General features: G+C 34.4%; 1 protein-coding gene across 3 annotated transcripts in view; it reads left to right on the top strand.

Annotated features, from left to right (window-relative positions):
- LOC129218410 (DNA primase large subunit-like) overlaps positions 1 to 11,794 on the top strand; it is a 74,517-nt gene extending 62,723 nt beyond the window's left edge. For all 3 annotated transcript variants that reach the window (XM_054852665.1, XM_054852663.1, XM_054852662.1), the window contains one exon: positions 11,129 to 11,794. In XM_054852665.1, coding sequence (XP_054708640.1) covers positions 11,129 to 11,428 — 300 coding nt within the window. In that variant the 3' untranslated portion in view covers positions 11,429 to 11,794. The remainder of the gene's footprint in view (positions 1 to 11,128) is intronic.
- Positions 11,795 to 14,932: the final 3,138 nt, after the last annotated feature.

Below are 14,932 nucleotides of genomic sequence, written 5' to 3'. Positions count from 1 at the left end.
ACTACCGCATGAAATCGAACGAAATTCGGTACACATATGTGCCTCTATGTGAACTTGTGCCCATTGGTTTTTGGCGCGAATTCCTCCAAGGGGGGTGGAGCAATGGGACGTTTTTTGAGTTACGCGTGCTTGCTATTCCTCAGGAAGTAACTGGCTGAATCAAACAAAATTTGGTCCATATGTTGCCATTAACAGGAACAGATGCTGATTCAATTTTGGTGTCAATAGCTCAAACGGGGGTTGAGCTATAGAACGTTTTTTGCCGTCAATTGTGACTGTTGTATCTCAAGAAATAATGAACGGAATGAAAGAAAAATTTATCGGCAAGTAGTCCTTAGTGGGTATAAGAGCTGATTTTATTTTTGTGTCAACAGCTAAAAAGGGGGGTAGCGCAATCGCCCGTTCTTTTTTTCCATTGTGAGTGCCCTATCTCAGGAAGTAATGCTACGTTCTGGTTGAAATTTTGAATATATGTGAATCCATATGTAAACAGGCTTTGGTTCAATTTTGACGCCAATCGCTCCAAGAGGTGTTGATTTTTTTTTTTTTTTTTTTTTGAATAAAAATAGCTTTATTAATGCAACAATAAGAAAGATAAATCGTAATAGATTGTCGTCTGCGTATTTCTCGTGATTTTAATTGTATGGAAATGATCGGAAATATTATCTCAATGATTTAAAATTTTTAACTGTTGCCATCTTATGTTTGTTAACAAATAAAATATTTGTAATTAATTCAAGCAAGGCTTTTAAAATAACATTCAATTTTCGCTCTTTGCTTTGCTTTTGCAATAATTCAGACATTGGGATGGTCGTCAAGTTTTTGCATGTGTAATTTTGTTTTTGTTGGGAATATTGCTTTCTCGTCAAGCATGGGGACGGATCAGAAAAAAAAGAAAAATATAGAAGAAAGTTTCGTGATAGCCACAATATACTAGTTAATTATTGTTTCAAAATAATGTTAAACAATGAAAGTGAGTTGAATAGAAAGAGTAAGTGTGAATTAGTCAAAAAATAAATACATGATGCAAGAAATGACAAAGAAAAAATCAGTACTACCACCCTTTATAAGTCGACCACCTGTCTAAGTTGACCACCGAAGTACTGCACCGCAAGTGGTCAACTTACACAAAAAAAATGCTTATTTGTTGATAAAAATTCCCTTAAAAATTTGAACTCTTTTGAAAATCCCAAAACCACTCCAAGTATAGTCTGTATTTACTATTTAAAAGTTGATAATTTTGGTATTTACAGTTTTCTGCAGTGGGCAAAGTTTAACCACAGCTTACATAATTATCGTATTACTATATCTCTTCTAGCTTTAAAATGTATATACTATATTGTGATATGAGGTACCAACACATTTAGCATGGTTGTGTTGATATGCAAGTTCGCAAGTATCGAAATATTTTATTGCTTCATATTTTGAATAAGCGGGAGGGGGGGCACACAAAATGAATCTTGTGTTTAGTATTTTCAAAAATCTTAGTTGGGTCCAAGGGGGGCCCTGAAATAGAAATGTGCCCCATGTTCAATATCAGAATGATCGGGCTCTGCAATCTTCCATTCAATTTTGAATAGTTCAAACCCTCTACGAAGTCTCAACAGGGAAATTAAAAGTCAACACAATAGATTCCGCACTTAAAGGTAGATTTGCTTCAAACAAACATTGTTGGAAATAGCTCTTGATGACCAACCTCCGACTCCTAGAGTTTTAGGGTGGTTGACTACGCCTCCTGTATCGCAAAATTAGTCAGATTCCGACTCTGATTCGATAGCTTTGGCAAAAATTTAGACATGGAGGGAAAATGGCTGACTCTTTAATCTTGGAATTTTAAAGTCTTCCACTCCGACTCCTTTATCCCAAAATAAATCCGACTCTAAGTCCATAAACATTGGCCGAGTTACGGACTTTGAGGTAAAGTATGACCGACTCCGTTTGCTTTGTGTGCGAGTCTTTGAATTTAAAACCTTTGGCTCCTGAGTCTGACTCCTTTGCCCCAAAATCAGATCGACTCCGAATCCATAGCCCTGGTATTTAGTGTGAAATATTAACTGTGGGTACGATTTTTTCCCCCCAGAGTTTTAATTTCTGGATTCTATATATTTATTTCTGTGTTAAATTTTTTTTCGGCAATGGGGAGAAAACAAACTTTTTTTTTTTGATACATAATGTGTATTTTAATGAGCTTTTTATTTTTAATTCATTTTTTTTTCCTTTTAGGAAGCGATTAAAGATTTTTTGAATTATATAAACTCTCTTGTTTGAAATGTGCTAATGCATTATTCGTTCCTTTATTTATTTTTTACGTATCTTGATACTAGAAAATCAATGTTGGTATATGGGAAAGTAGGCTCTTTTAGCTCTAGTCGGAACTTCTTGTTGTTTTAAGATTTTGGAAAATGTGCTGTAACGAAAAAAAGTCCTCAGAAAGGCATTGCCTTCCTATGCCCTCCCCGAATGACCTAGGCCACAGATTCTTTTAATTAATAAAATAACCATTCAACAAGTAACGTAAAGCATGAATTTCAGTTACGAGGAAAACGTGAAGCGTAGGAAAGAGCAATTTTTTAGATAGAAACTGGTCTGGTCATTCGTTACGTCAATCTAAAGATAGGCTAAAGCAGTAAGTATGGTAGATCTAAAAATTAGGTTTCAATTATAGCCAGATTTCGGTGACCTTCGAAGGTTTGATGTCATTGGGAGAAGGGAAGGGGAGAGAAAGAAATTGTAATGTCAAAAATAGATTTTCCATTTGTTTAATTGAATCGATTATTTCAGAAAGGGCATATGTCCAACTAATGCAACTTTTCATGAATCTATAAAAAATAATTATTTCATTCAGAAATGAACTAAATTCTACGAAAACTTTTATGACTAATCCAGCCCTAAGTAGGATTATTACCTCACCTTAAATTACGTTTCATTTCGTTACTGAAATTAATTTTAAAAATAATAATTATAATTTGGACTTATGCCCTTTCTGCAATAAATATCCTGAAAGACTAGTTTAGAGTGATGAAAATGCAAATCAAGTAAAACAGATTTGTTTCAAACTGATTTACGATAATAAAAAATAATATAACAAAGTGACAAAAATTATTAGTGAAGTCCGTATTCATAAATTCATTATCTTAAGAAAATATATCATGTATTGTCCTTTTTCTCTCCTCCTGTTATAGTGAAATAATAAAGTCTGGTGTAAAAAAAAAAAAAAAACAAGCTGAGATAAAAAGCAAAAGTTTTACATGTGTATAAATGTATATTCATATTCATCAAATACCTTGGAAATCTTTTTTTCTATCCTTCTCTTGTCTAGTTTTGTGTATCAATGTACATATTAGTATGACTATCTTCAAAATTGCACTGAATAATTATTTGATATTTCTTCCAACAATATGAAAATTTGCCCTTTATACTCAATATTGGAAACTCTTCTGGGGAGAGTAGTACCAAAATCCCATCCCTTCCTCTAACGTCATTCAAAATGGCCTGCAACTGCACAAGCACAGGCACACAAAACAAGACACAAATAAGAAGGGGGAAAGGGGAGTAGGGTCATATGTCTCAATGGGGTTTTCCACCGGAATATGCTCGAAATTGAAGTCCATTCGGCTGTATATTTAGTTGCATCAACCCAAATGTGCAAAAATCACAGTTCTAACAACATACAGAGCAAAGCACATTCACAATGGAGTGAAAATCAAGACTAAAAAACATTCAAGCAGCTTCTCCTATAGTGTTGAATGAACTTTCTAGCATTTTCCATTTCGAAATATTCAGTTACATTTATGAGTTGAAGATACTTACATGTTAGGTTCGAGATGTCGCCAAATTCCGCTCCAAAAATGATGCCAACTTGGCGATATCTCTTACATTTCTCACCAATCCCATTCACATAATGTTAAATAGAGCATGACGGGCAGTGGCGTAGCTAGGAAGGGGTGTAGGAGGCGCTCCGCCCAGGGCGGCACTTTTTGCAGGTGGTAATTTTACACTTTGATGCGAAAAAAATCAACACATTTTCCCAATAAGGAAGTCATGCTTTTGCTATTGGAGGCAAAAAAAAAAAAAGGTATTTTTGGTTTGGTACGACTATGATAATAAAATACAAAATATGTTTTTCTTGTGGACATCTCAGCACTAATATTTGTCTTTTTCTCTTCCTGCATCTGAAGCTATAGACTGAGGGAGGGAGGGGGCAAGGGCGGATCCAGAAAATCTTCAAGGAAGGGGCAATTGTATTTTACTGTTTACTCTTTGAAACTTCAATTTCTAAAATTTTTCGAAGGGGTGTTCTCAATCCCATTGTTTACCCTACGTAATCAAAAGTGTCCTACACTTGTGTTTCTTTTGAAAAATATCCAGGGCCGGAAGGAGGGGTTACTGCCCCGGGGCCCCCACAATAAAATTTTTACAAAATATCCTAATTTTCACGGGTCAGCAAATTTTACGCTTTTTCTCAAAGACTTTTTTTTTTTGTATTTCTACAAAGAATGCTTGCACAAAAATAATATTATTATCGATATATCAGAAAGCCCTGATTGCAAGTGTCCATTTACTATCAATTTTTTATTTGATTGAGCATTTCTGTGGCAATATATATATTTTTTATTCATTTAATTTGTAATTTGTACTTATGAGTCAAGGCATATGTCAGTTTTACAAAGCATGTATAAATATAATATTCAACATCCAACCTAATAACCAATCAATATCAATACATATATGTGTTTTATTTTTATAACATTAAGTTATCAGATTTTGCAAATGATTGTAAATATCGTATGAAAATAACCTTAAAAGTACATAACTTTTAAAATTTAAATGTATGTTTAGATATAAATAAGAAACTAATTTTAAGTCTATAAATAATAATAATCTATACTAATATTATAAAGAGAGAGGGCGGATTTTTGTGTTTATAATGTTCGAGGTAATCTCCGGAACTACTGCACCTATTTGAAAAATTCCTTCACTATATGAAAGGTGCTTTCTTACTGAGTGACATAGGCTATAATTCGAAAAAATCCGATAAATAGTTTTTTTATTCCAATTCAGGCCCAAATTTCACATAAATTCCCGAATATGGGAGTGAAAAATTACTTGCACATATTAATATTATATAATATTATATATCGTTGAAATGGGTAGAATTTTCCGCATTCTAAACAATTTGTTTCAATGCTCTAACTTAATTACGGTGGGAGTAATTTGCATTTATAGCTCGAATTTGTTTCGTCTTAGCTGAAATTTAGGCACTACTTTCTTCATTAAATCTATCCATAAAAAGTGAAGGAATTGTCCCAGTTTTCTTTTTGACACCATTGGAAAAAGCGACATTTTTTACTCCAGATCTCTCTCGACCTAAGGTCAAAAACTTAGCTTATATCTTCAAAGGAGAAAAAGTTACAAGCGTTTTTAAATCAGTTTCAAAGAATCTCATGTCCATTCAAATTGTTAACCATCTTCTTTCTCATTTTAATTCCTTAAAAGTATTTTAATATCTGTCGTCACTGTTTGGAAGGGTAATTTTGCATAGTGTTTTTTTTTTCTTTTATTTACGCCTGATTGTTGAATATATGTCATTTAACACAATTTTTATTCTCAAGGTAGACCATGCAAAGCCAGGCAACGCAGCTCTTAATATATAAAGATTTGAAAGCTACTGTTCATGTGGTTTTATACTTTTTTGTTTGTTTCGCGAAACATTTATTATTGCAAAAGAGAAAACATACACTTCACTTGCAAAAGGGCTGGGTTCCTGTAGCGTGGTCGCTTGGCATGTTAGGCGCTGAGCAGTTCAGTCTAAGATTATTGTTTTAAAGCAACTGTAAATGTAATTCATTGTTTTGGGGATTTGTTTTGAAAGAAAAGAAACTTTTGATTTGTTTTTACCCGAGTGAAATGTACGACATTTTCTTCTTTTTTTCTGAGGATGATTTTTGAATGTTCCACTGTATGTTTTTTGAGCAATCACGATTGCTTATTGTTCTCATTTGAGTGTTTTGATGCTCCTATGATTTTATTTTCCCCCCCGCCTCACTCTGCAGCACCACCGTCCTCACGATGCTGCTCCTCTAGCGAGCAAAGTCTCCAGGTTGCATCCATATCCAACATACACGGGCATACATACACAAGTACACACACCTACACACACACACACACTTACACCTACAAACACACACACACACACCTACAAGCACACACTTACACCTACAAACACACATACACACACCTGCACACATACACACATTTACACACACATACACTCGTGATTGTAAAAGACATAATTTGAATTCCAGATGTCAAAATTCAAATTAATTCTTTTTTTTTTCATTAGACGGATTATGATAGCATGGCTGCTGGGCGAGTTTGGCGATAAACAGAGTTAGGGAACTATTTTTACATTTGAAAGACATTATTTGATGTCTTTTTTTTTGTTTATTTGGGGAAATATTTTAAATTGCAGTAAAACTGCTTCACTCGCTAAATAGAATTTTAAAGCAACTGTAAATCAAATTTAATGATTTGACAAAAAGTTTTTAAATTCCAAAAAACTCTAATAGGTGTTTTTTTTTTTTTGAAAAGATGTGTACACATTTTATACAAAGAAAAATTATCATTTCACATCAGAGGGGAGGGGGCTTCAATTTTTTTTTATTCAACGGAAGCTGTGCGGGTACTGTTAGTAATAATATAAAAAAATAAAAAGCAGTAACTTCAGGATGTATTTACTATTAAAGCACTGATCGAAAATATCAGATATATACATATACATCAAAATATTTGGATATATATCAAAGTATCGGATATTTTCGAAAATATGATGATCTTTTCGAACCCTGATTAGGGGCCTCCACTCCTTCGTTGCCCCGGGGCCTCCACACTTTCAAATCCAACCCTGAAAATATCCAGGGGAAGCCCTGTAACCTATCTCTAATATCATCTAAGATCATGTAAAATTGAGATTTTGGAACTTCTATTAAATTTTTTAAAAAAAAATCCTGTAGAAAATTCTAGCCCCTATCCAACAGAAAAAGCGATGGGCTACGATTGGGTTTACAAGAGTTCAATTCCGGAAGAATTCAGAGTAAGAGCTCCCTTTCTCTTAACACCATCAAAGATTATGTAAAATTGCGTTTTTGGAACTTAATATTGAAAATATATCTGAAGAAAGTTTTTGTATCTCGGCTCAAGGAGGGGGCGATTACCCCCATTGCCCCTCCTTTGTATCCGTCCTTGGTCCTTTGACTTTACACTACCCTTGAGAGGGGGTAGTGTAAAGTCAAAGGACCAAGGTTGTTTTTTTTTTACTGTTAAGGTTAGCTACTGTGGAGGAAACAAGACATTTCATAGCCTTTCGTTAGATCACTAAGCTACCACTTGATTCAAAAAAAAATTCCTTAGAAACCACCTTATTAAAAATAATAATAATAATAAGGAAAGTGACAAACAAGAGTAAAAGGAGTGAGGTCTCAAATGGTGGGCGATTTCTTGCTCATTTTCAGGATAGCATTATCTGTATCAGGGGCGGATCCAGACAGAATTCTCGGAGGGGAGGGGGGCAGCTTTTGGAAAAATACAATGCTTTGAAAAAAATTTCAATTTTACAAATATCAATATATCCCATCTTTAACTAGAGTATTTTTTAAGGAATTTTCACTAGGTGACGTAAGTTTAACATAAAGGCTGTAACCTTCCCAAAATAATTTTCCTCTTTTCTTAACGAACACGTACATATATCGTATGGTATTCCTGTAATCAGTGGTGTGTTCTGAGGCGACTGTATAGGAATTCTGATTTAAGAGGAAGGACAATTTGAACAAATCGTAAGTATAATATCAACTCCGAGGTAAAGGGGGCCTGGGGGCTTCTCCCCCGGGAAATTTTTGAATTTGTAGTATTAAAAACGTATTTTAGAGGATCTTTGGTAATGTTAGGGGAGAAGAGGTTCGGTGGCGCTCCCCTGTCTATTTTTCGAAATTGTAGCTATAAGAATACAGTTTTAGACTATCTTTGATGATGTTAGAGGGAGGAGAGATTTGAGGGCCCACCTGAGGAAAATTTTCTGATTTGTTATCTTTTAAATGCATTTTAACTGTCTTTCGTAATATTAAGGGCTCAGGTGTGCCCCCTCCCTTCCCCGCCCGTGCATTTTTCGAAATTGAAACCTTAAAAACGCAAACATTATCTCCAATAATGTCAAGAAGAGTGAGGTTCAGGGTTTTCCCGGCGGATTTTTTTTTTTTTTTTTTTTTTTTTTGCCATTGTAGAGACAAAAACGCTGTTTGGTTTAATACGATCTTTTCATAATGATATGTGGAGGAGAAATTCGAGGGCCCACATCAAGAAATTTTTCTAATGCAGTCTTAAAGATGCATTCTAATTATCTTTGGAGATGGTAGGGGAGAAGAGGTTTGGGGCGCTCCCCCCCCCCTCGACTAAAAAAGCTAGTTTAGACTATTTTGGGTGATGTTAAGGAGAGGAGAGATTAAAAGGTCCATCCCAGGAAATTTTACTAATTTATAGACTTAAAAATGCGTTTTAGATTGTCTTTGGAACGATTAGGGGCTGAAGAGATTCTGAGGTCCACTCCCAAAAATTTTTCAAAATTGAACTCTTTAAATTGCAAATGTAGGCAATCCATGATTCATGAGTAACTTTTAGAGGACCAGCAATTTTTCGAAATTGAAGCTCCAGAAACACAATCCTTAAAAGACTTTTAATGATGTTAGGGAGGGAGGAGTTCTCCCCGGAAACATTTTGAAACTCAAGCGCTTAAAACAAAATCCAGGCCAATCTTGAACGATGTTGGCGAAAATGAAAGGTGGGGGACCCTCCCCTGCAAACTTTTACAAGTTATTCTTTAAAACGTGGTTTGCAGACGATCTTTGGTAATATTAACAAGGCAGTGGTTTGGAAGGTCCCATATTAAAAAGAGAATGAAGAAGAATTACGTAGCACTGCATAAAGTCAGATTAAAATTTAAATCTGATATAAACTTAATGCGAGATCATTAAATGTATATCTTTTTATCTGACACTAACAGGCATCCCTTTTCTTTCTTCCTTGGGGGAAGTAAACACATCTAACAAGACCACCCATTATGCATGAATATTGCACATAAGTTTTATTCTTTCACAGAATTCCACAAAACCACAAGTAAATGATTATAAGATGTTTTAAACTCATGATATGCAACAATACAGAGTCTCTGAATGTTACGTTTGTCACTATGGAATGACCTATCAATAGAACTTTGGATTAGAATTCAACTGAAGAAAACGAACCGTTAAAATAATAGTTTTTGGCCTATGAGAATTCAAACTCATGCCCTTCACATTATTTCCAGGATGTTCTAACCAAAACCAACTGAGCCACTGTCCCTATGATGAGAAGCTATGCATAATAAAAAGGAGAGTAATCTTTTTTTTTTTTTTTTTTGTGACAAAACAACCAAAATGAATTGTCTCTTTATTCTTCAGCTTAAGCAGCAGAGGAAAAAATCTTTAAAATGGTGCCTTACTTATCTAATTGGATCAAGTATTGAGGCAGTTATGGTGTTGTCATGATAAAACACCTTTGAGAGGGGGAAAAAAGCTGAATTTTTAAAATATATATCCCAAGATTTTTTTCATTGGTTCTCTTTCTTTTTAATATTCAACAGTCTTCTGAAGTTCTAAAATTTCTGTAAATAATCGTCCCCTTTATTCATGAGATTTATTTTTTAAGTGCCTCTTTTATTTTTATCGTATTGTATTTTCCTTTTGCTTTACGCAGTTTTCAATAAAAAACTAAAGTAAAAGTTAAAAACTTTAATTCAACACAGTTAGAATATCTAATTTGAGCTCCTCCGGAAAAAATAACAATTTTGAGGTGATACAATATAACTCATCCTTCATTTTCTTCAGCATGTTTGGTGTGACATGCAAAGAGGATATTCATGTTTGGGGCTGTCAATAGCCAATCCACCAGGGCTTTAAACTACCATTTACTAACAAGCATCAAAGTCTCGACTGAATAATTCACCATCTTGCTGTTGTGTGAACATTATCTGACCAAAAATATTCTTGTGGAAAAAGAAGAAATCGAAAACTTTCAACTGTTATTCTTTATTTCTGATGAGCAACAACATTGCCCAAGCTATGCAGGCATGGGGTTAGTCTTACAAAAAGTGGGATCTTTATTTATATACATACTGTGCAAGTGCTATAATCATTTTCATATTTCCTTATATTTTTGTCACTTTGGTTTTTAATTTTCGAATGTTTGGTCTTTTTTTTTTTTTTTTTTGAATGTTATACAGTAAAACCTCGTTAAGTCGTCACTCGAGGGACCAAAACATTTTGACCACTTATGTGGAGTGTAAATAAGGAAGGGGAAAAAAACTTCTCACAAGTACTTTCATGAATAGCTGTGCAATTCAGTGAGAAAAACCAAAAGCTTGTGTAATCCATGTTTATAAATTAGTGGAAACTTTAAAAAGAAGGAAAAACACTCGTTATAGTTACCTAGTTTTATTTTCTTTTACTTATACATTACTTAATCGTAATAACTCATTTTATTGTATTTGCTGTTCATTAAAGCAATCCATCAGTGTTGACTGATGAAGTTGTTGCTTACTGAAAATAACTCTGTCTTCTAACGTGCTTCAAGCTTTAAATTCTGCGTCTGTTGCACCTTTAACGAATGTTAAATACTGACAAATGTTCTCCAGGCATTAAATTTTGTCTGTCTTGCTGGATGGAGTTTGATTCATATGATTGCTACTAGACAGAGTCGTAGCAAGCAGTATGCTTTGAATGACCAGAAATGAGAAGCGAGATTTCAAGTAAAAATGAGTATCACACAGCATTTCAACTAAGTCTCAATCTATTTTCTAAGATCCGATAAGAAAAGAGAATTTTAGAAAACAATTTTTGAGTGACTAGTTAAGCGGGGTAAAATTAAATTTGGTAACCAATAAAAGAGGATGAGACCTTGTCGGGACCAAAGGAAAACGACAACTTAAGCGGAGTGACCACTTAAACGGTCGACTACTTATTGAGGTTTTACTGTATATTTAATAGTTATTAGCTATTCAAATGTTAAGTTTTAAAATTATATGTATATCTCTTAATTTCAGATGCCAGATATTGAAGACATAAAATCTTTGGTATCAGAACAGAAATACAATGAAGCATGCTTTAGGTGCTTAAAGACCAACCTAAGCAGGCATTATCAACCAAATACTACTATGGGAAAAACTAAAATTTCTTCTTGCAACTTTTCTAGCAATCATATGATTATCAATAACTATATTCCTGCAAAGAAGTGTAGTGTAAATAACAGTATTTGGGATGACTCTTTTTTGCAAGCTCCTACTAGACCTTCAAATTATTATTTTACACTCTCAAACTTTGGTGACTTTTTTTCTAATAAGTGAACGATTCTCTTTCATACTGGTACTGGTGAAATAGTATTGTGCAGTCTACTCCAGTTGTGTGAAAAAGTGAAATTATTTGTATTACATAACATTAAGAAGTTTGAATATTTATTATTTTAGTGGAGAAAGTTATTTTTTAAGTTTATTTTTAATTAATTTATTTTTTATGGTGCTTTGTTATTCTGGTACCTAGTATTTTGAGATTTCCACTGCTGGATGAGATCAATCTCAAAGCAGCTTTTTCTTTTGATTTGGCTTTGTTTGATTATCCATGTTTTCTAAAGATTTTGCATTTATTTTCTGTTTGGGCTGTTACTTTGTTTGCCACTACTTTCCTATATGTTCTTTACTTAATTAACTGCTGCTTTGCGCATTTTTAGGTTAAAAATTTTTAGAATGTTTTTGTCTTTTGTACTTTTTACTTTTATTTATTTAATTATACATTATATATATATATATATATATATATATATATATATATATATATATATATATATATATATATATATATATATATATATATATATTATGTATGCATAGTATTTTAAGGAAATAGGCAATTTTAAATTTGACCACAAATAGGACAGCAAAACGGAGTAAAATAGAAAACTGAAGTTAAAGCCAGTGCTCATCAGCAGTGGAAACTCCATCTTATGGTTGGAAAACCAAAAAGTTTTAAACTGTAGACTAAAGAAGAATGTATAAGTTCCGAGAATTCGCATACAAAATAACACTGGACAAATGCACCAACTGCTACAATGCAAGCGAATAAACGCAAGCTTTTACCTAAAAATATGGCTGGGTTTTGTCTCAGGTTCTTAGAAGTCAAGAGGCTATCAGTGGTGGATATAGCCTGCGGGCAACCGGGCATTTGCCCGGTGGACCGGTCATGTTTTGGTCCGATCAGTCCTGTCTGCTAACAGCAAAATTTAAATACCGCTACATAAATTCTCTAGCTTCAATCCCTCTTTACGCATAGGTTCAAGCCCGAGGGTGGAGGGGGAAAGACCGTCGCCGAGGGGGCGGGAGGGGGTGCTACACCAACCCAGTTTTTCAGATAGGGGCCGCCAATTTCATTTTAGTATTGCAATAAAAAAACAGGAAAACATAGCAGTATTAAAACATTAAACTACTTTTGTCCATTTGTCAATTTCATTTATGAATAGCAATTCACATTTACTTTATTTATGACTGACAATTCACATTTGGTATGAATTGTACTTCATACCAATTGCGATAAAAGTGACAAAAAGTTCCCTTTTTTTTCAATAAAACTTTAACAGAAAATGCAATTTTAAAGCACAATTAAATCGCTGATTTTGAAAAGGGCGTAAGTCACCATTTTCGACAAATCGAGATAATAATGCTTAATGGTACTGTGAACGTAAACCTACTAAATGAGATTAAAAACGACATAAGTTTGTATGAAAAGAGATTGAGAACAATGGAGGGGAAATTTGCGATGATTTTGAAAAGGGCGTTAGTCATTGAACTTATGCCCTTTTCAAACTCATTGGCAAATTCTAATAGATGTCACTGGTTGCACAAGGTGATATTTTTTGTTTCTCTTGTATTACAGTGTTTTATGAACTGTAGTGGGTAATCTTCCGTCACTATTTCGTGATATTGCATCATTATTTTACCAATATTACGTCGTCATTATCTACGTTGTTTTGGTTTAGGTTTTTTTTTTTTTTTTTTTTTTTTTTGAACATTAATGATGGACAAAGTAAATGAAAAAAAAAAACATAAAAAAGGAGTCAGAAACGTGCTTTGATTCATTTTTTCCCGAGAAACGTGACGGTGTCCTTGCTAATCTGTACTCTATGTAATCGAAGACAATACAAGACGTCTATTTTCAATCCCTCGTTGATCACCATGAAGTCGAAAAACATCGTCCCAGAAAAGAGAACCACAAGTGAGGCAGTCCACTTTCAGCTATCATGTCATGCAGGGCTCCCAAAAAGGATCTGTTTGTCAAAAGGTTTTTCTCAGTCTTCACAGCGTCTCCGAAAAGAAGCTAAGGCGTTTACAGGGATTGTTAAAAGGAGGAGACACTCCAAAAGAACTGCGCGCTCAAGTTCCTCGACCAAATTTTTAAGATTTTTGCCATTGAAATCCATCGAATGGTGGAGTATATTAAATCATTTCCCACAAAAACGTACCACTATTCCAGCAGAGAAAACATCTAAGCCCCCCTGACGAATATCATGCATTGATTCTGGCTACCAGAAAGGATCTCTTCACTGTCAAAGTGCTACGCCCCAAAGAAGTCAAAGATTTCAGTCAATGGTGGCCAGAGTTTTATAAGAAATCTTGCTTCTCTTTGAAAAAGACCCGCCAGTGCCAGAAGAGAGAGTATTACGATTTGTTCTTCGGGGGGGGGGGGGTCTGTTCCAACAAGATGTATGTATTTGATTCTTCAACACCTAGGATCCTTATTGCTTTTGACCGGATTAACGGTCCTAACTACAACAGTTAAACTCCTGAAAGTCAAGAACATCCCCGATCTACCAACTACGCCAGCATACACTCACTAATCAGGTGCCCATCAATTAAAAGAAGTTGACTAACATTAGAAAGCTCCTCTTTCACATTCCCGAATAACACCATGGATTCTACAAAATGATCTTCTCTTGGAAAAATACGGCTTTTAACAACGCCAACCAATTTGTAACATTTATACAATTAAAAAATATCTTCTAAATAAGTGCAAATAAAATATTTTTTTACTGCCAAAAACCAATTGATTTTGAAAAGGGTCATCTAATTTGTAAATTTGGTATTTGATCCAAATGAAATCGGAAATTAACCAAAACTTCACTGAACATATGTAAAAGCAATGCCTTTGGAACGACTGCTATAAATTTATAATAACTAATTTGTAACTTGAGATAAACGGTTTTATCAAGTTTTCTCAAAATCAATTACTGGTGACTTACACCCTTTTCAAAATCAGCGATTCAATTAAGAGCATCCAAAATTATGTATTAAACTCCTGTTTGTGAAAATTACAACAACATGAAGGAAGCATCGTAGTTGAATGAAATTTAATACACAGTTGAGTGGTAATGGTGCAAATAAATGATTACATTTTCAAACCAAACAAAAAATTAAAAGAGGTAGAAAATAGTATTTTGTGTGGCCTCCACGCGCCGCAATAAGAGCTGCTACACGACTCGGCATGGAGTGAAACAAATTTTGAATATCTACCTGCGAAAGAGTATTCCATATTGTTTGTATGAGCAACCAAAGTTCGTCTGTCGAAGCAACAAGACGAGGATCACGAGCGGGATGCCGCCCAACAAAATCCCACACATGTTCAATCGGTGACATATCGGGGGAATATGCTGGCCAGGGAAGAAGGTGTACCTGCTGCAAATCAAGGTAGGATTTGACAGTCCTGGCGACATGTGGACGGGCATTATCCTGCTGAAATACAGCCCCCGACAATCCTTGTAGGTAAGGAATAGCTTGGGACAGTAAAACTTCGTTTATGTATCG

This window comes from Uloborus diversus, chromosome 3 (genome assembly GCF_026930045.1).
Source record: "Uloborus diversus isolate 005 chromosome 3, Udiv.v.3.1, whole genome shotgun sequence".
NCBI classification, from domain to species: domain Eukaryota; kingdom Metazoa; phylum Arthropoda; class Arachnida; order Araneae; family Uloboridae; genus Uloborus; species Uloborus diversus.
This window is presented reverse-complemented; position numbering and strand designations above follow the sequence as displayed.